This window comes from Lycorma delicatula, chromosome 7, assembly GCF_047948215.1.
Source record: "Lycorma delicatula isolate Av1 chromosome 7, ASM4794821v1, whole genome shotgun sequence".
Classification (NCBI taxonomy): Eukaryota; Metazoa; Arthropoda; class Insecta; order Hemiptera; family Fulgoridae; genus Lycorma; species Lycorma delicatula.
In genome coordinates, this window is record NC_134461.1 from 41,819,790 (window position 1) to 41,847,369 (window position 27,580).

Consider the following 27,580-nt stretch of genomic DNA (forward strand, 5'->3'; position numbering starts at 1 on the left):
GAACTTGGCGTTTTGTCTCTGGATCGTATTGAAAAGACCAACCTTCATCACCAGTGATAACACTGCTCAACAAATCTGGATTGATTTCAGTTTGCTCTAACAGATCGGCTGCCACATTTTTCCGTGTTTCTCGCTGTTGTTGTGTGAGATTTTTGGGGACCATTTTGCACAAATCTTTCTCATACCAAGATCTTCAGTTAATATTAGACTAACCGTTTCTCGATCGATGTTGAGTTCTTCTGCGATCATTTTCACGGATAATCTTCGATCAGATCGTACGATTTCACGCACCCTGGTCAAGTTGACATCTGTCCGTGAGGTTGATGGTCGTCCACTGCGGTCTTCATCTTCAACATTCGTTCTGTCTTCACTAAAAATTTTATGCCACCGAAAAACTTGAGCTCTTGACATAACCTCCTCTCCAAAAGCCTTCTGAAGCTTACCGTAAGTTGTCGCATTTTCACCCGATTTAACGCAAAAAGAAATGGCATACCGTTGCGCAATATTTTGGGGTTTCATTTCTGTGACGAGAGACACAAACACGTGTTCACTTATTACAGCACAACTCACGACTGAGCAGTTGCATCAATGTGCCGCTTGGACTAGAAGTAGCTTATAGACCAAGGTCAAAGATGGTGTGCCTACGCAAGCTGCAGGGTTGCCACATCTTGCAAAGAAAAATCAGTCTCATTACTTTATTGTCGCACCTCGTATATTACTACTGTTAGTAGTTTCTAGGCAAGTGATGACAGATTTTGGTTATTTTTGACCGCCTTCAGTAAAAGGAGGGTGATCTCAATGTGACCTTTTTTTAAATATTTTATGTCAGTTTCTCGTCTTTGGATTTATTTCGAAAAGCTTTTTTTTATACATGGATAGTATTTTTTTAGGTTTATCCAAATTTTAAACAAAGTAAAACGTTAAAAACAAAATTTTATTAAAGTCTAAAAACAAAGGAATACTTTTACACTTCTTTGAATTTCAAATTTTTGAAGTCGGTGCTATATTAAAGAGGATTAGAAGATTAGTATTAGTGTTTTTTTAGACCAACTTCAAAAACTAGGAAATAAATTAATTAAAAAATCTGATGTGGACACCAGGTGACTTCCTTGTACGCCTATTAAATTACATAAAGACATTTTTTGATGCACTTCATTTAAAGTTATTTCGTGTGAAAGTGAGATACAATCCTCCAATTCTTTAATAAAGTGGACAATAACACAATTGCTAAAATATTATTTTTTATTAATGTCAAACATTTGCACAATTATTAATTCAGCAATCTTACCTGAAATATTAGGTGAGAGTAAAAGTCCCTTTATTACTCTCTAAATAAATGTAGGTCTTATATGTATCAAACACTATGTTTTTTTAAATTATTGTGATGTAACCATCAACAAAATGAAAACAAAAACGTAGCGCGAGAAGGCTACTAAATTTTATAGCGATATTTATTATCAAGTAGACTGAAACAAATGCATAAATAAAAATAATACGATTCTAAATAATAGTTTTCAATTAATATTAAATAAACAGATGTTTCACCAAATCTGATGTGGATGCCACATGACTTCCTTGTGGGCCTATTAAATTATATATACACATTTTTAAAAGTACATAACATTTTATTTCACTAATAACTTCTGACTTTTTTCATTTTTGTAAAAATTTTTTTATTGCTATTATTGAATTATTTTTTATTGTAAAAATCTTTTTACAATCAGAGGTTAATAATTATTAATAAATCAATATATTTAAATTTAAAAAAATAAGGTCGGATTCGAACCAAGTAAAAAGTATTCTTTTTTACGTCCTTGTACGAAGTAAAGGAAGTACTGTGATAGCGAAAAATTTCGGTTTTCGCATTTCAACGGAAATATTCATTTTGACCATCCCTAAATCCATTTTGTCTAGTTTCGGCGTGACGTATGTAAGTACGTATGTATCTCGCATAATTCAAAAACGATTATCCGTAGGTTGTTGAAATTTTGGATTTACGACTGTTGTAACATTTTATGCACTTCTCCTTTTGATTGCAATCGACTGGACCAAAAGTATCCAAAAAAAAAACCAAAATCCAAAAGATTTTGATGTTTGATTTTTTGTTAATTGCAGTAATTAGCCCTCATTGAGAGCTTTTCACCGATATATCATAGATGATACTTTTTTTGATTGGTTTCAGAGAAATACACAAATAAAATTTTAATTAATGAAATATTTGAATCTTACCAGGGGAAGGCACATCGATTCGAATCTGACTTAATCTCTTTTTTTTAAATTTAAATATACTGATTTATTAATAATTATTATCTCTGATTGTAAAAAAAATTTACTATGAATAAGAATTCAATTAAAAAAAAAAAAAAGAAGAAAAATCAGAAGTTATTAATAGAATAACATTTTTTGTACTTTTCATTTTATAGAAATGTGTATATGTAATTTAATACGCATACAAGGAAGTCCACATCAGATTTTTTCTTTTGTTCTTCGTAAATACTGGTTACTACAGCGATGTGAATTCCGACCGACCAACATTTTACATATGACACAGTTATTTGTTTATTATTTATCATATAACTGGGAGGTTCTTAAAGTGAAAAATAGTCAATTTTTTTTAAATTTTCTGGAATCATAGTCTAGAGCTATGTTGCAAGAAAGAAAGTATAATAATAAAAAAAAAAAAGTATAATAATAAAAGTATAAATGGGATAGGGTTCTTTTTTGTATTTCTCGACGTTTCATGACTCAAAATACCAAAAAAGTGGAGGATTATGTTTGTACGTATGTACGTGTGTTGGCGTGTTTGAAGCTTAATAACTTTTGATTCAATCAAATGATTTTGATGAAAGTTTGTACAGAAACTCGTGTATATTGGGCGATTTGATGGTAAACTTTTGGGGTCATTATTTTTAGGGGATGGGGTAGGTAGTTTCTTCGGGGTCAATTTTCTCTAAATTTTACCAAAATAACTCTACTCTATATTAATCTCAGAAGCTTAATATAGAATGCAGTGCGTGCATGCTTACCTTACCATTTAAAAAAGTTTGCCCCAAAATTTTCCCTTCCCCAAAAATAGAAAAAAAAGCAATCTTTTTATTTATTGCATATTTTTTAACCGATTTTTTAAATGTTATCTTCCTAGGCATAATAGAAGTGTTCGTGACCCAAAAAAATACTTTAGGGTAAATATTGGTGGTCGAGGAACCGATGAAAGTTAAAAATATCAATATTTTAAAATGTTTTTAAAACCGTTTTTGTTTATTCTTATTTATCAATATATCTGCACTATTTGTGAATAAGGAACCAATGCCACGAAAATTTTACAATTTTATTTACAACTTTTCAAGAATTGTATGAAAATTTGTAATTTTTATTTACATATTGTTATATTATTATTGCAATCATTATATATATATGAATTTATGAATGTTATTGTTCACAATTGCATTTAGGTTTCTTTTTATATTTATACATGTTTTTTGATTTTCAATTACCTATTTTACACAATTTTTAATTTACACGATAAATTTACATAAACATTCAATTGAATTTACATGACACACTTTTTTAAAGAGTTTTCAACCTTGTTATTAAATTTTTATTTTAATGTATAAAGCAAAACTGTAAATTGCAACATACATGTGCTTTGTAAATATATTTTAATGTAAATTCAATCTACTTGGACTATTTAAAATAATTATCTTGAAAGTTCTACTGTTACAACCTTTTACACCGTTTTACATTCGTCTGCTAAATTATTTCTTATTCCAGATATTTAAGATTATACAATTAAATTAATAGGTAGTATTCAAACTTCAAAATTTAGTTCTTTGAAAGTTGATTTTTTTTTAATTTCTAAACGTGATAAATTTTTAAACGTGATATATTTCTAAAGTCTTAAATGATTTCTTAATTTATTTTAAAATGAAGAACCGAATGTATCACTGTATTTGGTAGTTACGGTGTAATAAATTTATAAATTGGTTAACATTTCATTCGTTAAGTTCTTGTAATTACGATTTAATTGAACGAATTCAGAAGAAAAATGATCAGAATAGAAAAAAACGGCCGAATATCTTTAAAATTTAAAAAATATGTATATTTAAATTTTGTCACAATAGTTATTCTAGGAAAACGTAGGAAGCCGTGGAAAACTCAAATAATAATTATAATAATAATAAACAACAGGGGTAGCGCTTGTAATCTCTTTTAATACTTTACAACAAAGGTTACTTTTCATGCAAATTAGTTCTTTTGCATAAAGACACACGTTACGACATCGGGGAAAGTTTGTTTACTGACATATATATTTATCTAAAGACTCTTTTAAAATTACTGTGACAATATTACGAGAGCACGTGGTTCCTTTTTACGTCTTAACGTCTATGTATGATGAGTTTTTTTGATTTTTTTTCTATATATATATGTTTCAAGATGTATTCAAATTCCCTGGTGCTGTATTATTTTTTATTACAGAAAAACATCGCGTTTGCCATTTGCTTTAACAGTGTCACATTAAAGTTATCTCATCTACCTTCCATAACATTATATGATACTCCAGTGATCCTCACGCTTATTTAAATATTATAACGCTTTCGTTTCGCTATTTCATTTTCTAATATTTGTTGACCTAGTCTATTTTAGGCCTACAAGGTATATTATTTTATAAAAATCTTCTACTTTATATATCACGAACAGTAATGTTATGAAATTTCACAAAATTTGTTCTTTTTTAAATTTACTATACAGTAAACTATTTGTTTAAAATTTTAATGAAAATCAGTTAGAAATTTCAGAAAAGAATTACAATCTGTAATATAATTAGTTATCTCGAATAAGATTAAAAGGCAAAGAAAGGAAAGCTCTTATTGGATAGATGTATGTAAAAAGAATTCAACTTTAAACTGAAATGTTCAGCTGTTATATTTGCATGTTAATAAATTGCAAGTAGTAAAATTTAATTTGGCCCTTCTGGTCTAACACAGTTTAATTATAATCTGTAAAATTTTCCACATGATATAAAAATCAGATCTCCTCTAAATAAAATTACTCAAAAGGACGAATTAAAATGATATCAGAAGAAGTAAGGAGTGTCTTACTGTTGTACAGAGCCTACTAGAGGGAGGAGTGCATTGGTGCCGGAACGCCGTTCCGGTACTGCTTGATTGGAGAAATAAACAATTGTTCTTTCACATTGTTTGAAATTAAAGTCAGGCCTAAATTTTATTTTAATATAAAATATATAATCAAAATTTTTTTTATCGTCTTTATTTTCCCCACCCCTCGGTTCCGGAAATAAGCATAAACTTAAACTCGAGGGGCGCCAGCACCTCAGAAGGGCCAAGACCCCGCCCAGGTAGCCAGGACTCGGTCTTTTGTTGCTTGCCGTGCCTTTAATGGGTAGCTCCCAAAAGGCAACCACCCACCGGAATTCTGGTCTTGATGCCTCGCCTCTAGTGGAGAACTCCCAAGGGAATCCTCCACTGGAACTACGGTCTTTATTCCCCCCCGGTGGCATCTCAAATGGGTTCCCTCCCGATCATTGGTGAAAGACCGAAGCCTCCCACCCTCCCGGATGGGGCTGTCTCTCAAAGACACCGTGACGTTATTGTGAAGTCACACTCCTGACGCAGATGGAGACGTTTTGTATCCCCAACCTCCGGGCGCATGACCATGCAGCTTGCAGGATATACATTGAGGCTCCTGTTTACAATCTCTACGGTGTGGTAATCTCTCCCGTCTTACCACACATGAAACAATGGCCACAACTATCGGTGCCATTACAGAACTTGGTCCATGGCCTGGACTCCAACATCTGAAGCAGAGGTTGTCGGAGGTACGCCGCATCACCCCACAGTCCATCCACTCAATGTGAACACGCCCATAAGGCAGCAGTTTTTTCGCAAGGATGGGCGGCACTGCCGATGTGACTATCTGCGTGGAGCTATAAGCCGGCCGCATTGATAAAAGATGTTTTATAATATAATAGATAAGAGATAATGATAATAGATGTATTATAGTGACAGACTCACCCGTTATTTTGTGAAGTTCTCTAAGAAACTCATCCTGCGTCGTAAGAGCATCCACGTCCTTAACTAGCTGCTCTCCTCAGAATATCTCGAGCAGTCGATTGTAAAACCAGGATCTGGCCCGGCTTTAATCTACCCGCACTGGCCAAGTCCTAAAGCCACGGAATTTTTCGGAGTACCAACATGCGAATGCTCGATTCCAACCGCCGTGTCAACGATCCAGGTTGATCCATCGCCATCTTCCAAGTCGGCAGTATCCTCCACTAAAGCAGAGTGCTGAAAGATGACTTCGGGCCGTCTCGTCAGGACCAGCCGCTCAAGATCGGCATCAGCAACTCCATTCTTGACTGCCCGCCGAAGCTCTTTAATCGACCAAGCCATGGCCCATTCCAATCTCCGATGCCTCATCGGAAACAATGTGGTACATCTGCGTAGTCTTATCCGTCATACTTGGTCGAATTGTCCTCCCCCCTTGAGATCCGTTATCTATTCTGTCTAGAACATCCTCGAATGCCCCTAACATACGAACATTTCTGTCCATGTCCTTCGAGCACCTTTTGATCCCAACCTTGGTATTCGAATGTTGTCGAACCAACAGGTCAGCTCCTACACATTGCGATATAGAAGCCTCACATTATAGATAAAGCACTTCTTCTACGACATAAGACTCTGCCCCGTACCGCCTACACACTTCTGTCCTGCAGACTCTTCTTCCTCCATATAGGAGACATCCACCGGCTCGCTCCACTCCAAGTCGGAGACCTCCTCCATCGAGTACAAGGAACTCAAACCAGCCCTGTGCTTCTTCGGCCCCTCAGAGGCTGAAGGAGAAGTACGTAGCCGACGTTTCTCGGAATGTTTTGTCGTACTCTGTCCATCGTTCTAATCGTCTCCTAACCCGACCGGGAGAGACGGAAAATCTGTCATAATCCTTACTAGATGGACCAGAGAAATCAACAACCCTCTTCTGGCGTCGAACCCATGTTTCCTCCGTCGCCTTCTTCTTACTCCTGGAAATCAGGCGATCAGCGTGGTGAATTTTCTCTATGATCATTTCTCCAATGCTGTCGCCATCACTGCTTTCAGACGTGACTTCTTGCACCGTGACCCTTGACGCTTCCCTTGCTGGACCTTCGACCCGCAACCAGAGAGAACCCCTCCTCATCAGTAGGGACCTCCTCAGGCCGACCTGGGTCAGCCATAAATTAATCACCAAGTACATTAATTAATATAAAGTACAAAAAAAACCAAAATCAATGTAATAAATTAACGTAAACTACAACAAAAATAAAATTAATCAATAGGTAATTAATCGTAAAAAAACAATCAATTAATACTGCTTTAAGTCCAGCTGTAAAATATAACCTAAATTACAAAAATCAAACCGCACGAAAATGGTTCTTGCTTTTGAATATTCATAGGCAAACGGTGAGACTACATTTCTTATACATTTATACGAGTACTCTCACCTTATAATTTGTTAAAAACAAAGAATACGACTGGTTGGAATTTTGTGCCTGATAATGATAAGAATCACTCTCACCTTATGATTGGTTAAAAAACAAAGAATACGACTGGTTGGAATTTTGTGCCCGATAATGATAAGAATATGGGTTCAACGAATCGAACACTTCCCAACGAAAACGCTGCAGGAGCTTCTTTGTTACAGCTGCAGTGTGAGGCCGAGCATTCTCATGGAGAAAGACAATGCCTGATGACAACATTCCTCTCCGCTTATTCATATTCGCCCACCATACAGCCCGGACTTGGCCCCATCCGATTTTCACCTCTGCTCACATTAAACGCTGGCTAGGAGGACAACATTTTGGCACAGACATCGAGCTGCAGACCAGCGTAGAAACACGGCTGAAATCACAGGTGGCTCCGTTCTATGAAGAGGGTATTGGTGGAAACTTGGTACCACGCTAAGACAAATGTGTGAATCTGAATAGTCGCCATGTAGAGAAATAGCATAACTATGTAAGTACTTACAAATAAAAAATTTTTTAATTTCGTGACTGGCCGGACCTTGAAAAAATAACCCTCGTACATACATACGTACATATCTTCCTCGTTCATCCTGTGAAGTAATACCTTGCGGTGGTTCCGGAGGGTAAACAAAAAAAGTGAGACAAACGGTGACAACCCTCCAGGTTGGTCTGTTGGTGAACTCGTCATCGCAAATCAGCTGACTTCGAAGTCGAGATTTCTAAGGTTCAAATCCTAGTAAAGGCAGTTACTTTTATACTGATTTGAATACTAGATCCGTGGATACCGGTGTTCTTTGGTGGTTGGGTTTCAATTAACCGTACATCTCAGGAATGGTCGACCTGAGACTGCACAAGACTACACTTCATTTACATTCATACATATCATCCTCATTCATCCTCTGAAGTAATACCATACGGTGGTTTCGGAGGGTAAAACAGAAAATGGCTAACGGCAACAAAATAAGTCACTAAATATCTAATACACGAAAAAAGTTAAACATTTGACATAATATTTGCTTTTTATCAATATAAATATTGAAATGAACGTCCATTTTTCGTGGTATTGTCATGTAACCAGCCGTCTGATGCTGCAAACCATATTCTTGCGGTCTGCTATAATACAAAATCAAAATATTACTGGAAAATTTACAAATGCATTCCAGACTAGAAGTAAACAAATTTAGCATTTGAAAAGAGAAATTCTTTCATGTGCAAAAGTAGAATATGAAAGAAAGAATTGAAGTCAAGTATTAACAGCAGAAATAATAAATTTCAAAAGAGTGAATAGTCTTGAAATACGTTGTAATAGTAGAATTGGAGAAATAACGTGTGTTGATAAAATACAAAAAGAATATATTTCAGGAGGCTTAAGAAAACGGTGAAGTTTGTGATAAAATAATTGTAAACGGGAAACTAGGTTGATTGGACTACGTCAAGACATCCACCTTAAATGAACCTAATAATTGAGTTTGATGTAAATATTAAAAAAATGTACGGGAAGACTAGAATTAGATGATGTTGGTGTAAATATTTTTAGACTGAATGATCGATTCAGGACATAAAGAACGAAAAATAGTATCGAAACAGTAAAATTAATAATGAAAAAAATATTATGGTTTTAAAATTTTTAGGAATATTATACTAATTGTTTAAACAAATTCTTATGACGGAAACGAAAATCTCTTTTATTTTATGGATTTTTTTTTTACTAATGAATTAATTCATCACAGAAGCTTATGCATGGGATTATGAAAATGGAAATTTGTAGCTTGTGAAAAATGGCATGCCTGATAGGTATTTGAATCTGGGACTTCAATCTCTAATTCAGCAAACATTTATTGTTTGTGTGATTCGATAATAAAATTTGGCACATACAGATTCGTTTTCCATTTTATTGTTATAAAGAACATTACTGGGTGATAGATTATTGGTTTTGATTACCAAATATCTAGCCGTCATGTACTTCTAAATCGCTTCTATTTTTATTATTTTTTTTAAACATCGGTTTTGAAAACAATAGATTATTTGTACACAGTTAGCTGCAACAATTTGTAGACGATTTTATCACTAAAATCATCAGCGTAAGAAAACAATCGTGAAGACTTCGTCATAACGTTGATGATGTCTACAAGGGTAAATGTAGGTTAGTGAATGAATTTATTAGACCTCTGGAGGAATTCTAAACAATCATACAACGATTTGTCACGCACAGCTTGAAAATGTATCTTATCAGCATTTCAACTGAAACTTAAACTTGCTCGAAGAGTACAAATTTTAAGTAATGTTCTATTCGAGATAGACAAATTAACTTTTGGTGTACTGTTAGGCTGTAATCTCAATTCTATTTTCTAGTTATCTTTATCTGTGGAAATCAATTTCCCGCCTAGATTATTCTTTTTTTTTTTACTTTTTTACAAAAGTAGAACGCTTTTTGAAAGAGGAAAATAAAAATTTCACATTATTTTATTGGAAAAAGACTGAAGAAATAAGTTTGAATAGCCAATCGGTTTTGGTAAAATTATTGAATAGGAGAACTAAAATAGTAAAATATTTCAATGGGAAAATTATGTATCTAACAAGTAAATGGACTAAAAATTTGACAGACAAATATAATATAAGTGAGTTTATTTCTTATATTTACGTCTAGGTTTTGTATTTATTTGTATGGTGGTTTGATTAAAGAAAAAAAAATTATTAGGCTAAACGTAGACGTTTCTCCCCCCCCCCTACTCGCTGTAAATTAGTTATTTTTAATGAATTTTCTTGATGGCACTTTCAACCTTATTCATTGTTGGTATTTTAAGTATCCCCCCTCTTCCTAGCTCTTTATATTTTGTTTGATATTTAAATATTAATAGGCTCGAAACGTTTTTTATTTTATTTAAACCCTCTCCATCGATTCCTTTCTTTTCCATTTTTTTTTATTTGATTGATTATAATCTTTGCCGTTTTAAAAAAGCCGTGAGTGTAGCAAGTAAATTTACAACGTATTAACATTAAAATTTAATTGATTTAAAAAAGGAGTTTTTATATGAATTATAAATTCGTGTTAGAAAATAATTAAATGTGAGTATTTTGCGAATGAGGACAATTTATGGTGTACTTTCTGGAATAACTTGGTTGTGAAATGTTATGCTATTTCAATATTTGCTTTACTGAAGCAGGAAATCAGCGTGAAATCTATGTCGGAATAAGTATTTCAGCAATCAAATCCATTTATTATAAATGCAGTTATGATGTTTTGCTAATGTGCTCCCTTTTTTCTTTTTATTATCGTATCTAAAATGTACGATTTAATCCATTAAAACATTTTTTATTTTTAGTAAAGTTATTATTTTACCTTAATTTCTCTCTCATCTTCTCCCTTTCTCTTTTTCTCTTGATAAGCGAAATATATACATATATATATTGTCTTCGACGATAGTGATTCTAGAGTTAAATGTAGGAATTTGGAGGATTTTTTTTTATCATTAAAAATACTTTTTCATCTATAATGAAGAGATTTTGCAAATGTGTGTGTGTGTGTGTGTATATATATATATCAATAAAAAAATATTTATAAAAATAATAATTATATATTGCAGTTCCTCTTATGTAACTTATAAAAAAAAAAAAATTAATCGTAAATACATTCATTGATGGCCACGTAAACGAAATTAAGTAATCATTTTTGTTGTCGTTGTAGATTGATTTATCTGTCATCTACGTTTATATAAATTTTGGGATGTAGCAGGCATATTTTAAATGTCGTAGACCGGAAAAATTTTCTACTGTAGTAAAAATCTTCTGCAGCATTGAAGCGATGTACTGCAGCGTTTAAGATTGAAGTTCTTCATTTTACCCTAACCATATAAGGAGACCAAAACGTTTTTGTTATTTATGTTCTTCGTCGAGGTCTGTACTCCAGAAAAAACTACAGTTAATTAAGCGTATTGTTCAAGCACCGGGTAGAAAAAAATATTCCCTAGATAGGGTTCTATCACATCAAATTCTGGCCTAAGCTATTGAAGATGGGAATGGATAAAAACAAATTTGCAGTTTTCTTTGTAAATCTAATCTAAGAGTGGATATATTTCTTAAGTGATTTAAAAAAAATTAAAGAGGGTTTCAATTTAACTTATAACTATTTTATTATTTTTTCACTTGTACGAGTATGTACCTTAATCGCATTTAAATGCACCTATTTGTAAGATACTTCATTTAGTTTGATGAAAAATTTTGTGTGACATTTCCGTTGGATTTCTTCCAGATAATTTCAGCAGAAAACTTGTTAAACGGAAACTTTCATGATCGCTTAGACGATTTGAAGATAATATTTTGTTGGTTTTATCTTCATCATTTAATATTACTTATTAAGTGATATAATGTAACGAAGTCACTTTGATATTGCAGAGTATTTTCATGGAAAACTTCAAGAATATTAGTCGAAAAACTTAACAGTAAAAAATAGACTTATGTTCTCTCATTCCACTCTTTGCTCAGGCTTAGTAGTTATTTACGTTAGTTGGAGGTTTTTTGTTATTTTCTTTTCATAGAAACTGCTGTTTTTTTTGTAGGTGATCCCCATATTTTAAATGCAAATAAAACAAAACACCCAATCGACTTCAAAAAAAAATACTATAAAAATTAAACATAATATTTTTCAGTCGTTTGATGTATAGGACTTCTGATGTTGGCGCCAAATTAAGGATTATTGAGTAGTTTTTTTTTTTTTTAATTTCATGTCGAATAAAAAAAATCTGAAATTTAAAGAAGACTTGAATATGATTATTAAAGCTTAATCTAGCTTTAATCTGTACGTTTTATGAAATAGGTTTTATTATTATTTTATTCTATTCTTCAAGAATATTCACATTTTTCTGTTTCGAATTTTAAAATGGGGAATATTATTATTATTATTATAGTAACTAATAACATAAAATAAAATTCTGGGACAGATATCAACTGTTTTCTCTATAAAAAAGAGAGGCAGTTTATAAGTCAGTGATGTAGCTCAACGCGGCGTAAATTATGTTTGGAACTATTTCGGGTGTTAAATCAAACGTTATGCTATATAGGCATGTTTTTCTTTTGAATTAAATAAATTTTGACTCCAGTTTTCTTGTGTTCATGTTAATTATCTGTTCTGACATAAAATTTAATATCATTATTTTATACATTGTTTAACGTTATTAAAATCGAGAGAAAAAAACTACTTGAAATTTTAGCCGTGCCAATTTTTTTTTATACGTGAGATGATTGCATTACTAACTTTTCTTTTGTACTTGTTCGTTTTATTAATTATTTTTTGTCTTTACACGGCATTGTATCTTATATTCAATGTTCTCCCACTCATTTGTTTTTACACGCCCCTAGCGTGTTGTGAGAATATAATTTCATTTTAAAATATTGTCATATTGTTTCTGTTAACAATAAAAAAATATTATTACACAATACTAAAGTTAAGAAATAATTGAAAAATTTGCCTTTTATTATCTCTTTTAATTTAATTAATTACTTATATCCCTTGATTTTTATGAAATCGAGCTAATAAAATCTTTTTAAATAAAGACTTAAAAATTTAAGATTATTTATCGGCAGTAAATATTAATTTAATCTCAATATTTTTATCAGTCTTTACTCATTTTCTATGTTTACAGTATTACTTATGATGTTTTTAATCTATGAAAACATCCTTACCTGTGATAATTTACTACCGATATGTTTTTGAAGTTTTGGTGTCTAAATTTGAATTTCTACTTTTCCTGTTTTATATTCTATTTTCTTTCAGATTTCTTTTTATTGTTTTCTTTTGAAATTTCTTTCAGTCATCTTCAGTACAACTTTCATTTTTTTTAATAGCTAGGTAATGAGATATTTGATGAGAAAAATAATGGTGAAACCCGTCGAAGATTGAATTATAACCACACAAGTAATGAAACGAGGGAAAACATGCTACAGGAATTGTTTTTTAATCGCGTTTCACCTTCTGATTACATTCAGTAAAATACTGGTAACAGTTATTGTTATAAACAACTTAAACGTTATTAAAACCGTTCAATATTTCATTCAGTAACTTTACAACACAATTATTGATACTTGATTGCAACATTATTATAAACTGAATTGTATGCTGCAATAAGAAAATATCTACACGTTTACCAATCGTTTCGTTTCTTGCACGAATTTTATTTTTTTCAATTTTGGTTACCTATATCTCAAGGATTAGTTTATTGTAGAAAAACAGGTCTCACCATCGTATTCCTCTTCAAATTTTACGCGTGAATTAATTACATGATCATCTTCCCATCAAAAAAGTTCATATTTGATTGAAGATGAAAGAGAAATGTTTCAACGTTCTGTAAAATAGTATATTTGTAGTTGTAATAACAGCGTCTGTCTGTATTGCCTAGTAACATTCAGTGATGTAATATTAAGGCGTTTCCAGAATTGATAAACCTTGTATATTAGAGAGAAAGTATTTAACGTCATCAAATTACTTCCCCAGACTTTTATATTTTTGACGTTTTAAGCTGAAGTCCTTGAAACGTTCTGCGGTGTACATTCATCTTCTTTCACTGGCGCTTTTTATACTTGATCTTCTCTTCTCTTTCCTTCATTCTGTTTTAAAAATTTCTTCAAATTTAAAAAATAAATTTCTTTTTTAAAAAGTTGAATAATTTTCAACTTTGTACAAATTAATTTTCTGCACGAGCAAATGGCCCAAAATATTATATTTTTAACGGTATTAAACTTTTAACTTACTTAAAAACTTATATAACTACTTATATACTTATATTAACTACTTATATTAACTACTTTTAACTTATATAAAAAAATCCCTTAAGAGTAAATCTCTATTCTCCAAGTAATTCAATTCAGAAAATTCAATTTGCTCTAATCTGTACATTTTTAAAAGTTAAGTAAGTTTCAAAAGGATCTTTCTTTATGACAAAATAAGAAAAATATATAAACAAGAAGTAAGTAGGATCATTTGATAATAATAATTATAAACTTTATTACTGGGTAATGCTTCAGTTTTGACCTTTTTTCTAATGAAAGGAAGATATTGAAAAATTGTTAACGCATTTAAGTAGATTTCATAAGAAAGCTACCTATTGTAAATGGGTACCATGATTCGACTTCCGGAAAATTTCGACATATCTTCTCGTTTTACATCCCTCAGACCCCAAAACCACCGTAAGTTCAAACTTTTATACATAAATATATATATATATATATATATATATATATATATATATATATATATATATGTATATTTCACTTTCTTGTGGACACGATAACTGCCGTAAGTTTGCGCCACTTAATCACTTTCAAATTGTTTCCGAAAAATAACTCGTCTTAAAATCTCAGTCGAATTCGTTAACGGCTAAAATCGGACCATGAGGTGGAAATGGGAGGGCTTTTTTGAAAAAAACAAAATGTCACTATAACTTAAAATATAAGATTCGTTTAAAGTTCCTGCTATTCTTTGGATAAGGGTCTAAAACTTATGTAAGGAAAGGTTTTTGATATCACCAACCATTGGCCCGGGGGTGGAAAAGATTGGATTGCGAAGACAAAAAAATCATATCTCCCTTATTAGGCATAGAATCGAATCGTTTTAAAGTGTTCGTTAGTCCTCTAAACATTACCCAAATCCTCTGTCTGAAATTATTTTTATATGACCAACCCTTAGGGCAAGGAATGACCAAAATTTGCTGAAATTATAAGATAGGGCTTGTCATATGTTAAACTTGTGAAACTTTCTTTCACATGCAACCATTGTCGTATTGAGTAAATATGAAGTTTTTCGTAACTTTAAGGTGGAAATCTTTTTTATCCCCTACTTAGGCTCGGTGAAATCTACCTCCGCCTTCCGGCATGCCAAGAGGGATTTTTTAATTTCACCTGCTCTTAATGTTTTCCTTAAATCATATATTCCTTAAGGAAATTTATTTCTATTAATTAAAAATGTTTATCGTATTCATTTTCCTGTAGACTTAGAGAGTTTATTTCTTTCTTTTTACAATAGAATTATTAATCTATGACAAGCATTTCCAGATTTATATGTCAAATATTTGTTTATAGTAGATCAAGAGCTATATATAAATGATTAGAAATAAAAGTGGGGGGAAAGTTTTTCTGTGTTTCGTTTGATTTTAATCAATTTTTTTTTTTTTTTGGTGATTCTCAAGATACATTTATTAGTTGCTATTTATCAGTTATCGGGTCCAATTAATAATATCGACCTCCTCGATTAATAATGATACTCCTCGATCTTCATATATAATCCGCGCCCATCAGTATAAGTTTAATGTACATAACGGTCAAAACGAATGTAACAGTATAAAAGTTTATGTATAATCTTCTTAAGTAATAAAATCAATAAATAAAAATAAATTTATTAGCTGTAAATTTCTTCATTTATTATTATATTTTTAAAAAATTGCATTATTTCTATAAGAATATATTAAAACTGGAATAAAACAAACTTTTAATTATTAAGGTAATAACTTGTACGAATAATTCTCATTCTGAATCGAAATCTAAAAATTAATGTATTATTATTTAGTAGTAATACATTAATTTATAACTTTACCAATCTCCCGGTCTTTTTAAAGGTACATTTAAAATACCTGAGATACACGGCAGCAATCAAATCTCCATTTTATTTGAGTATATTGAACATTATAGAGCTTATCCCGGTAGTTAACAAAGAAAAGGTGTCATTTGTACAACTGAATATCACTAACATTTCGGTCCGGTTGTCATGCTGATGTTAAACGATTTTCGCTGGAGAAGGAAAACACTTCTTAATTTTCTTAATAAACGCAACGGGATGGCTTCTCCCATTTGTAAAATAGATGAGCTACTGCTTTTTTCCTTCAATTGATTTGCGGATCATGATTGATCCCCTACAATTTGGCTACGATTTTGGCAAGTAACAAACAAAACAAAAACATATGAATTATGTTAAATATGAGTTATATTATGAGTGGTGAGTTACATATGAGTTATGTTGAACATATATGTTATTAAATCTTTAGTTAAATGAAAAATCCTGGATCGTAACATTTTTAATCGGAAATGTTTTAACGTTATAAAAACTATTTGAAAATTTTTGTTATTTGCGTTTTGTTGGCAAATTTTTTATGCTTTTTTTTAATAATTATATAGTATAATTTATTCTCAATTATATGTACTTGTGTTATCACTTACATAGGAAAAGATAATTTCTGTAGTATCTGTCTTAATTTTTCAAAAAAAATAAAAATAAAATAAATCAAACGTCTCTGTAAATTTTACCTTTAATGTCATAGTACTTGGATGGACACCAACCTTAATTAGATATGTTAGTATTTAATTGTACATACAAATTATTTATTTAACAAGTATAGTTTCATTAAAAGACTATCGTGTTACCTAATTATTGTGTTATTATTATTTTTTTTAATAAATGTGTTTTTAAATATAGGATTTTAATATTGATATACTATCTATTAGATCAGGAAAAGTATAGAAATTACGGTAATATTTTTCAAGGTCACATTCCAAGCATTACATTGTCTGGCTAGGAAGTGAGTATCAACTTTCACTGATCCACGTTCTTGTGGATTTATATTTGCATGGATTAACCAAGATTTTTATCGTTACTTCCGCCTATTTATATACTTCCGTGAATTATTATAATTGTGGATTAGGTAGCTGCGATATGACTATGAAAATTTAATTTATCCGAAATATTATTAAATTAAATCGTTGAATTATTTTGCGTAATATTTATGTAAAATTATAAAAATTATTTCTTTTACAAATGAAAGTTATTATTTATGTATTTATTCAGTTATTTTATTAAGGTAGTAAGTTCGCGTACTTTTTAATTTTGGAAATATGAACGACTTACCTTATTTAAGGAATGGAAACTTATTATGGGCCGAAATTAGAGATTGAACTTTATGAATGTTATGTATAGGCATTCACGTGGTATCTTACATGCTAATGATATTACGGGAAGACAAAAAGTCACATTTCGAACGAAATGATGGTAATTTTTCTTAAGGACGAATATTTAATATTACAAAGGTGTCTTAAGGTATAGTACTACTACTACTACTACTACTACTATTATAGATTCTTACGAAAAATAAAAATAAACATAAAGACATTTATTTCATACTGTAGGCTTATAAAGATATTTATATATAATACTTTAAAACATCGAGTAAAGGTTTAAAAAAACATGTAAGGCTGAAGATATTAGAGGTAAAATCAAGATGGAAATGATTGAGTAGTAAAAGTTACACGGGCTGTCGTATGTAAAGTAAAGGAAAATATCCGTAAAATTGTGGTTTAATCAACAGAGTACGTGAACAGATCCAGAAGCCTCGATCTCCACCGCACAATACCGAGGACGCACTGTTATATATTTTCCCGAGCAAAACATAGCAGCATTTAAATGTCACCGAAATAACCTCAAACGGAAAAGGAGCGGTTTACAAGAAAATCATTTATCAGCGGAGTACTGCACTGCGTGACTCCACCTACGACATACCTAAAAGCCTCTTCTAGACATCGACTTTAGACAAACTTCTCAGAGTGCAGAACATTCTTACTCGTATAGAAAAAGAGTAAATAAGACCCACAATTTTACGTTGTCCATCTTTTATTTATCCTGCAACAGAGATATTAAAGAGAGAATTGAAAAGAAATTTAAACTTCCTATAGGAATGACATCCCTGTTATCTTATGATATGTAGAAGAATTCAAACGGGTCCTTTGGGACCGTATAACTGGATCCGTATGCAGGATTATACAATTAAATCGAAGGGAAAGAATTAAAATTGTAAATGCATTTTGAAGAGAGGAAAAGATAACGTACTTAAAAACAGGGTAGAACAATCAAACGAATGTTTAAATTCAAGGATTGCTGTAAAAGATTTAATTAAAGGAATATTAAAACACAAAAGTCATTGAAAATATGAAACATCAAATTTGATAAATTAATTTTTTAAGTCTTCTTAATTATCGTGAAAAAATTATATTAAAAAGCCAATGAAAGGTTAGAGATGAAAAACTTACATGCTTACAGTTATTATTGGCTAATTATGAACAGCGTTTCAAAGTGTTGGTTGGGTTTCTTCTTTTTTGTTTTGCTAAATTTAAAAATATATCTGAAACTTAATCCCCATAATATTAAAGAAAAATTAAAATACTTATTATTGGTAGTTGATTGATCAGGAAATCTACGGATATCCAGTGTAGCTTTTTTGATTCGGAACCGTACGCAACTGTATCTCTGTTAGAATAATGAGTACATCTCTACCTAGCTACATCCATGAATCATCGAGCAGGATGTGTTTTTAATTAGAAATTAAATTTTATAACCGAACAAGAGAACGGGGAGCTAAGAGCATTATGATATAATTGATCCAGCTTCAAACGAACAGCCACTAAACCTGAATAGTGATAGATTATTTATTTATTGTTTATCTGTTTATTAGAAAACAAACACTAAAGGCAATAATTATAAAATTATGGAAAGGGAAAGTTTTATTTCCTTCCACTAATAACAACATAAAAACCATTTTATTGTACTGCTTAATACATAATTCCTACTGGTTTTGAATCGGGCCAGATCAGTTGCTTCTATTATGCGGTCATCATACTTTCCGATTACCACTAGTTTTTTATTTTTTATTTACGTAATAATAACCTTTCAGTAAATTTCCAATTAAATAACAGTAGATATGTGCATTATAACAATGAATCTACGCATTATATTTTATAATACCTCGTGAATAACTAATTTATTTTATTGTGTATAGTTTTCGAACATCGCTTTTACCTTGTAATGGCATTTTAAATTCGTTTAAAAATAGAAATTACATTAAAACATTGTTCACGTATTTTTTGCTGCATTGCTAATGAAAAAAAGGATATTTTTGATTTTTATGAAAATGTATTGTGCAACCGGTTATGTTTATTATTAATGTTCTAAGAAACGTGTAATGCTAATTCTAATACCGTGTTGAAATTATCAAATAATCTAGATAACCTTGGCATTTTCTTTAACGGTATGCCTCTCGTATCTGCGTTATGAAGTTAAACATTTTTACATCGAATGAACGGCTAACTTTCCTTGCCTTAGGTTGGGATAGTAAAGCCCGCTTAACATTTCTCTTGTTTCTCCGATAATCTCTGGTGTAAATTTTAATGCGGTATTCTTATTACTTTTTTTAATTTTGTATTATATATATTTGCTCTTAAATTTGAAATATGAGATATCTGACATCTGAAAGGAATTTAAAAAGAAATGATTTTTTTTTTCGAAAAACCTCTAAAAATGAAATATAGTTATATAATTACGAGTGGATTTGTTTTTTTCTTTTAATAAATTAATATGTTTTTGAATAAAATAAGATAATTGGGTGTACCAAAGGTTTGTTATCATTACAAAAAAGTTAGGAATTTCTCTTACTTTTTTTATGACAAAATAATTTTATGTAGACAGATTTAAAATAAACCTAAATATTTAAGAATTATTATAATATTTTTAAGTTATTAGTGCGGAAAGGCACAACATTTATCCCCCTTGTGGAAAATAATAAAAAAAAAACACAACGGTTACATTGATTTATTTAAAAATATATATCATTTTTTTAACAATACTCTATGAGGAATTATTAGCGATGAAAGTTACAAAACAATTTTAGGCACTGGATACAGAAAGGCAAAAGACAGAAATGTGAAGGATTTAAATAAATAATCCAATAAAAATGAAAAATCTTGTCGGGCATAAAAAAAATAAATTTAAAAACTGTAAGAAAAAAATACACGTGGAGCAAAAATAAGATTAAAAACAAACATAGTTAAAAGAAAATGTAATTAAATTAGGAAATTTACATAATCAGAAAATAGTCTAGACAAGAGTAGAAGTTGGCTCCCTTCCGAAAGAATAAAACAATACTATTAAAAATAAAGTACGAACAGTGGTCTTACAACCTTCGTAAATTTAAATAGATTTGGCTATATTATCGCCCAAAATACTGAAATTTTCACCCCAAAGCCACTCAACGTACACAGTAAAGAAGAATACGACTGTTTGTTACATTGCAGTTTTGTAGAGTGCATATCGAAACTAGACCAGACGGCATGAGAAATCCACGCGATAACCTGGTGTCCCTCGACCGAAACCGATAAAGGACAACTTCTTCACGGTAACTGTCCCGCACTGGCAATTTCCACGGCAGTACGCTATCATTTATGTGTTACAAGCTTATTGTCAACAACTACCGAACAGCTTAGTTTACTGCTACTTTGCCTTTAAACAGAAGAAATAAATATAACAGGTTTGTGGAAGGCCGAATAAATATAACATCACGTGAAAGTAAACCGTCGTATGTTGTTTCAAATTTGTAGAGCAATTAATTTATTTTATTAGAAACCTCGTGAACAGTATCTCACATACGTTTAGAAAGAAGAAAAATAATAAGGTTGCTTTTTTGTCTCCATAGAAGAATTCGTATCGCTGCAATAGTTGATTATTTTAATTATTGTAAATTTTGAACAATTTATAATTGAAGGTATATTCAATACAGAATCACCACGGGGTAGTAAAAAAGTACTATAATTATCAATAACAGAAACATTTCTAAAATCATATAAAAAAAATTATATTACAGATAAGACCTTGAATAAGCTAATATTATAGAATAATACAATTACAACAGTTTCAGAAAAAACAAAACATCTTAAGATATATTCATATACATTTGAAGTGCAGAGCTGTATAATTTTATTTCCATAAAATAATTGTTGAAACTCCATAAGTGTTTTTATGGATTATTTTTTGCGCTTTGTTTACTGATTTGTTGTAAAGTGATTGATCGTTAGGAATTAAAAAATCGAAATTTTTGCTTTGTTCTGAAGATTGGAAAGATTGCTGTTCAATTATTCTTTTAAATAAAATTCTTACAGATGTAATTTGTTAATGAATTATTTTATCTTTCTTCTAATATTAAAGAAAGTTTTTATTGCATTCATTATCAACAATTTTATTTTTTTTTTTTTAGTTGGATTTGTTGATGTTTAAATATCATTGAATCCTTTTCAAAAATTTCGCGCGGGCGTATGTCGTTTGGTCTTTGAATAAAATTGATATAACAGTGTTGCCAGCGTGAAAACTAAAAATTTTAATTTCATAACGTTTTGTGGTAATGTTTATTATATAAATAATAATAATAAATAAAAAGTAAAAACAACTAAAATGAAAGTTAATTGTTTATACATTTTTACCTACTAAGTTATTTCTAAAAGAAAAAATAAACAATAAAAAAAGAAAATTACGATTAAAGAATATCGGCTTTTCTTTTTACGAATAAATAGCACTTCTAGTTTGTTTTTTGAATAACTAACAGTATTTACGTTGTAATATGCTTTTATTTATTATAATTAATATAGCAAGAAAGTAACTTTTATGAAACTTATCCGGTATTGTCTAATTTAAAAAATAAGATTGTGTAATTTCATAGATTGAATTCTGAATGAAGTTATGTAGATTTTAATACAAAAACAATATTTACGAAATGTTACATATTAAGACCTACACGATCTCCTCTCCTGCTTATACGCATTCATATAAATTCTTAAAATAATAGAATAATCGTTAACAGGCTCAAATTTAGTAAATCAGAATATTACATTCATTCTGCGCAAAAATTATTTACATTTTTGTTACACTACAAAGTAACTAACTTGTGTTGTTTTCATACAATTCGAATGATATATTGTATTATGTATTGTAAACAAAATTATTGTAACGAAACCATTAAATTACATGTAAAGGAAGTAACTTTAATATGTAAGTGTTAATTAAACATGTAAAAGACATTAAAAATGTTAACAGCTTTATTAAAATAAATTTTACTAATGCTTGTTTGTAATTTAACATATGACTTGTTGCTAATGTTACACTACGGGTTGTTATGTTATTAAGATATATTTTTGTAAAAACTACTTTCTGTAAACTATGTACAATAGAAGCTTTAATAGTAGAAGTCTATTTTTCTTTTACATATTAACAGATTTAATAACTTTAGCGATTATGTTTCAACCGTTCTTCAAATATCTTTACAAAAAGTTCAATAATTACGTTTTATTATTATTTAATTATATTTTTAATAACATAATAAATAAATATATCTTACCGATAACATATTTTGTAAGTAATAAAGTTGACAATAAGAGTCCTTGGAATATAAATGAAGACAGGTGGACAACGGTGGATGGTGATTGCGTCGCCATGACTGAAGCCGCGAGACTGGGCCGGTGCAATAGACGCCTCCTCCTTGCCTCTTTCTTCCCTCCCATTACACTCATGAGTCTTTCTTTATACACTTCCTCCTCTTCTTATTATTTATTCTTATATTTAAGACTTACAACCTTGAACTTGTTGCCCTATCATCCTTTTGTTGGTATTATAAAATTAGGGAGGATTTAGTTAAAAAATTATTACATCAAAATTAAGTTATTAAGTCAAATTAATATTTGTTTTGATATGAGGCCTTTCAAACCAATCGTTATAAAATACCTATATTTTGAATTACTTGAAAATATGAAAGGGGATTTTTCACATAGTTTTGTGATAAAAGACTGCGGGTACAAAAATATATTAAGCTTTTAGTATTCCAAATAAATATCAAGTAATGAAATTTTAACAAAATCTTACGAACAGTGTTTAATTTAAAAATTTCAGATAAAATAAAGACAAAGACAATAATTTAGAAAGAGATGCGTTCATTATAATTTTTGGAATTACAAAAAATGCATGTTGCTTAAAAATATTTAAATCTCTATGAATGGTGATCTAAAGTTTGGTAATGTAGAATCGTTATTTCATAAAAATGTTACGTTATTTAATATTTCATAAATATAAAAATAGTCTTTTTAAAAGCAACTTATAAAAAATATTGTGTCTGCCTAACGTATAAATGTAGCAGATTTCGAGTTTGGCTTAGATAAATAAAAAATATATGTTTTCTATAACGAAACTTCTAGAAATTTTTAGATATATTTTCCCTCATTATACTTGCTGCTATTTCTTTGGGGAAATACTTTATTCTCCTATCTCTATTAGAAGTAATTTCATGCAGTATTCTGGAATGCTCAAGAGGAATATTCCTTAACTACTGCATAATAAGATCATATAAACCTTGGTACAAAATACTTTCCTCAAAATACGTTCCTATAGTTATATTGTAAACATAAAGTGTAATACCGTTTCACCGCATTTCAGTGGACGCCAGTTATGAGATAAATATGTTTTTTAGGTGGAATTTGATTCGAAAAAAAATTAGTTTGTAAAATTAAGATCTTAAATTGGTTATTTTTTATCTTCATTTTAATGTGACAAAACTCTCGATAAAATTTTCGAAGAATTAAAATTTTAGTAAATAAATATAGTTGAAAATGAAAAAAATCAACTTCCATTTCTAGAAAAGAAATTTTTTTTGAAAACCTGCTAATTACATAAAAATAACTACCAACGACGTAAAAATCAACTTTTTACATACGTCCGTTTTCCTTGGAACACTCTTATGTAATTTTGCTTATTTTTATTTTAAACTATTTTGTTATATTTTAATTATATATTTCTAAATGATTTTATATCTACTTCGGTTAATTTTACTTATATTCACGGAATCTCTGTAGTCATTTATCGTGTTATTATTTACTGTACAGCACACCTGAAAAATTTGTTTTTTCTTCTTTTATATCTGTTTATCTTTTACATTTTTTTAATGAAAAACTTGTATTAATTTATTCTATTTGTTGCACATAAAAATGTGCAGTAAACCCCATAAGTAGTGAATAAATAGGCGTACGGCGTCATTAGTGTCCAGCGCTTCCGCGGGGAGCGCTAGTGTTGCGTCCGCCATGTTTGTTTTTCCCTGTGGGAATCTTCCTTTTCCCTGAGCGGGATGTTTGAAATTCATCAGGGTAGCCAACTTTGGTAATGTAATTTCAGTTTAAATATTATTTATTTATTTAATTCGAAGGTTGGTACCGCTGTTGCTCAGCTGTTGTGTAGCGGTATGTTTGAATTAAATAAATAATATTTTAAGTGAAATAAAACCAGGTCGACTAGGGATTGAACCGAGTCATGGCGGGACGCGACGGATTGACTGACGCCTTAGACCACTGGGCTGCAGCGGCTCCCGTGGTTGGAGAGCGAAATAAGTTGTATATAAGTCGCGGTCGACGACGACAGCGGCGGTGGCGGCGGACGGTGGTTCAGCCGCCATCTTGTGACGTCACACCTGGCGCGCAATACGGTAGTCTATTTGATTTGCAATCTTAGATGATGGATATTAGTAAGTCTGCAAAAAATATATATAAAATATTAGTTTAAAAAAAATAATGATAATATTATTGTTGCATTTCCACACCACCCAAGAGATAGCAACTACAGCGCGTTGAGATTTTTTTTTTATTAGAGTCAAATCTCTCCCCGATAGGCCTACAAAACACTCGTACAAAAAAAGCAAATTATTTAAAATATAAGCTAAAAATTAAGTTGGATACTATAAAAATTACTCCGAATAAAAATAAAGAGAGACTTGTATACTGTGTATAAAAAAAATCTTGCGTTTCCACACCACCCAAGAGGTAGCAACCGCGGCGTATTGAGATTTTTTTTAGAGTGATATCTCTCCCCAGTAGGCCTACAAAACACTCATCTACAAAAAGTATCTTCATGATATGTCTTTACAAGACCGCGATACGATAGACATCAAACGCAAATGATATTCATTTTTATATTTTAATCAACTTTTTTATTTTATATTATTAAATATTTCATTTCTTTTAATTTGTTTAACATTTTTTTTATCATACCATGTCATATTTTAAAAAAAGAATTCTTATGTATTTAGACTTACCTAAGCAGCACTCTTGTAAAGTAGTATTTTTCTTACAATAGATGTTCACTCTTCTAGATAACGATTTTGCAAATACTATTTTTTTTACATTCGACGTTCGCTCTTCAAAATACCGCTTTCACAAGCAAATAATACTTTTTTACACACGATGTTGACTATTCAACAGTTAGTGAAAAAATGACTAAATGTTGCGAATGCTTTATATATACACACGAAAGGAACTGATTAAAAAAAAGTTTAACCGATTTCTTTAATTATCCATTTTAATCCGACTCGGTCGGTTGTTCACTAGTGTGAACTGGTTTGATGCAGTTGTATACATCACAGGTCGAGAATGTGGGTACTGGGTTTCAGACATTGTGATTGGTGGACAGCGCGGCAGGTGAAAAGAAAAAATACTCCAGCTCAACTAAAATCATTTCGTCATTTATTCGGTTGAGCGTTGGATCGTGCACGGTAAAGATGACTGTCTCCGTAGACGCACGCACGCGCAGTCATCGCACTCTATGACAATATGGTGAGTATAACACGTTTATTTTACAAACACACACACACACACTTACCGTCAAACGATGGCATACCGTATTGCGCGCCAGGTGTGACGTCACAAGATGGCGGCTGAACCACCGTCCGCCGCCGCCGCTGTCGTCGTCGACCGCGACTTATATACAACTTATTTCGCTCTCCAACCACGGGAGCCGCTGCAGCCGAGTGGTCTAAGGCGTCAGTCAGTCCTTCGCGTCCCGCCGTGACTCGGCTCAATCACTAGCCGACCTGGTTTTTTTTCACTTAAAATATTATTTATTTATTTAATACAAATATACCGCTACACAACAGCTGAGCAACAGCGGTACCAACCTTTGAATTAAATAAATAAATAATATTTAAACTGAAATCACATTACCAAAGTTGGCTACCTGATGAATTTCAAACATCCCGTTCAGGGAAAAGGGAGATTCCCACAGGGGAAAAAGGGAAAAACAAACATGGTGGACTCAACACTAGCGCTCCCCGCGGAAGCGCTGGACACTAATGACGCCGTACGCCTATTTATACACTACTCCCATAAACATAATGGACGAAGACCTGGATGCAAGTAACAGATCACTTTTAAAAATTACGTAGCTATATTAAAGAATAAAAAGTATCACTACCGTGCTCTATGGAAAATGAGGAGTGAAATGTTCTTATTACAATGCCTTCTTTATTCAGCCAAATATACAGTTAAACTTTAGCATACCTGAATACTGAAACTTCAGCTCCACAAATGACCCTTTAAATTTGTTTACCATAGGGATTGGGTGTATAGTAAACATCATTTCTCTCAGAACAGATAGCTTCGAGTTATGCCTTTTTGTACTTAAGGTGTTCGAGCGCGTTACAACCATAAGGCAATCTGGGACAGACACTTGTAAAGTAAAATGTACTTTTTACTTCCTTGTACGAAGTAAAGGAAATGTGATTGCAAAAAATTTCGGTTTTCAGTTTTCATCGGAAATATCCATCTTGACCATCCCTGAATCCAGTTTGACTAGTTTAGGCGTGACATCTGTACGTACGTATGTATCTCGCATAACTCAAAAACGATTAGCCGTAGGATGTTGAAATTATGGATTTAGGACTGTTGTAACATCTAGTTGTGCACCTCCCCTTTTGATTGCAATCGACTGAACCGAAATTGTATAAAAAAAAGCCCAAAATACAAAAAAAGAATGGATATTGAACTTTTTCTTAACTGCAGAAATAAGCCCTCAGTGGGAGATTTTCAACAATGAATCATAAGTGGTACTTACTTTCATTGGTTCCAGAGTTATAACAAATGAAATTTTAATTAACCAAATATTTGGATCTTAGAAAGAGAAGACACATTGGTTCGAATCAGACTTCATCTCCTTTTTTTTTAACTTTTTATTTAATTTTAATATATTGATTTATTAATAATTATTAACCCGTAATTGTAAAAAAAAAGTTTTACAATAATTAATAATTCAATAATAAAAATAATAATAATTTAAAAAATCAGATGTTATTAGGGAAATAAAATTTTATGTACGTTTTAAGTATGTGTATATGTAATTTAATGGGCATTATTACATATTTTTACATGTAATAGGTTTGGTGAAACATCTGATTTTTAATA

General features: G+C 31.0%; 1 protein-coding gene across 2 annotated transcripts in view; it reads right to left on the reverse strand.

Moving 5' to 3' along the window:
* Positions 1-22,859, reverse strand: part of obst-A (obstructor-A) — a 58,598-nt gene extending 35,739 nt beyond the window's left edge. For both annotated transcript variants that reach the window (XM_075370475.1, XM_075370476.1), the window contains exon 1: positions 22,708-22,859. In XM_075370475.1, coding sequence (XP_075226590.1) covers positions 22,708-22,804 — 97 coding nt within the window. In that variant the 5' untranslated portion in view covers positions 22,805-22,859. The remainder of the gene's footprint in view (positions 1-22,707) is intronic.
* Between the last annotated feature and the right edge of the window lie 4,721 nt (positions 22,860-27,580).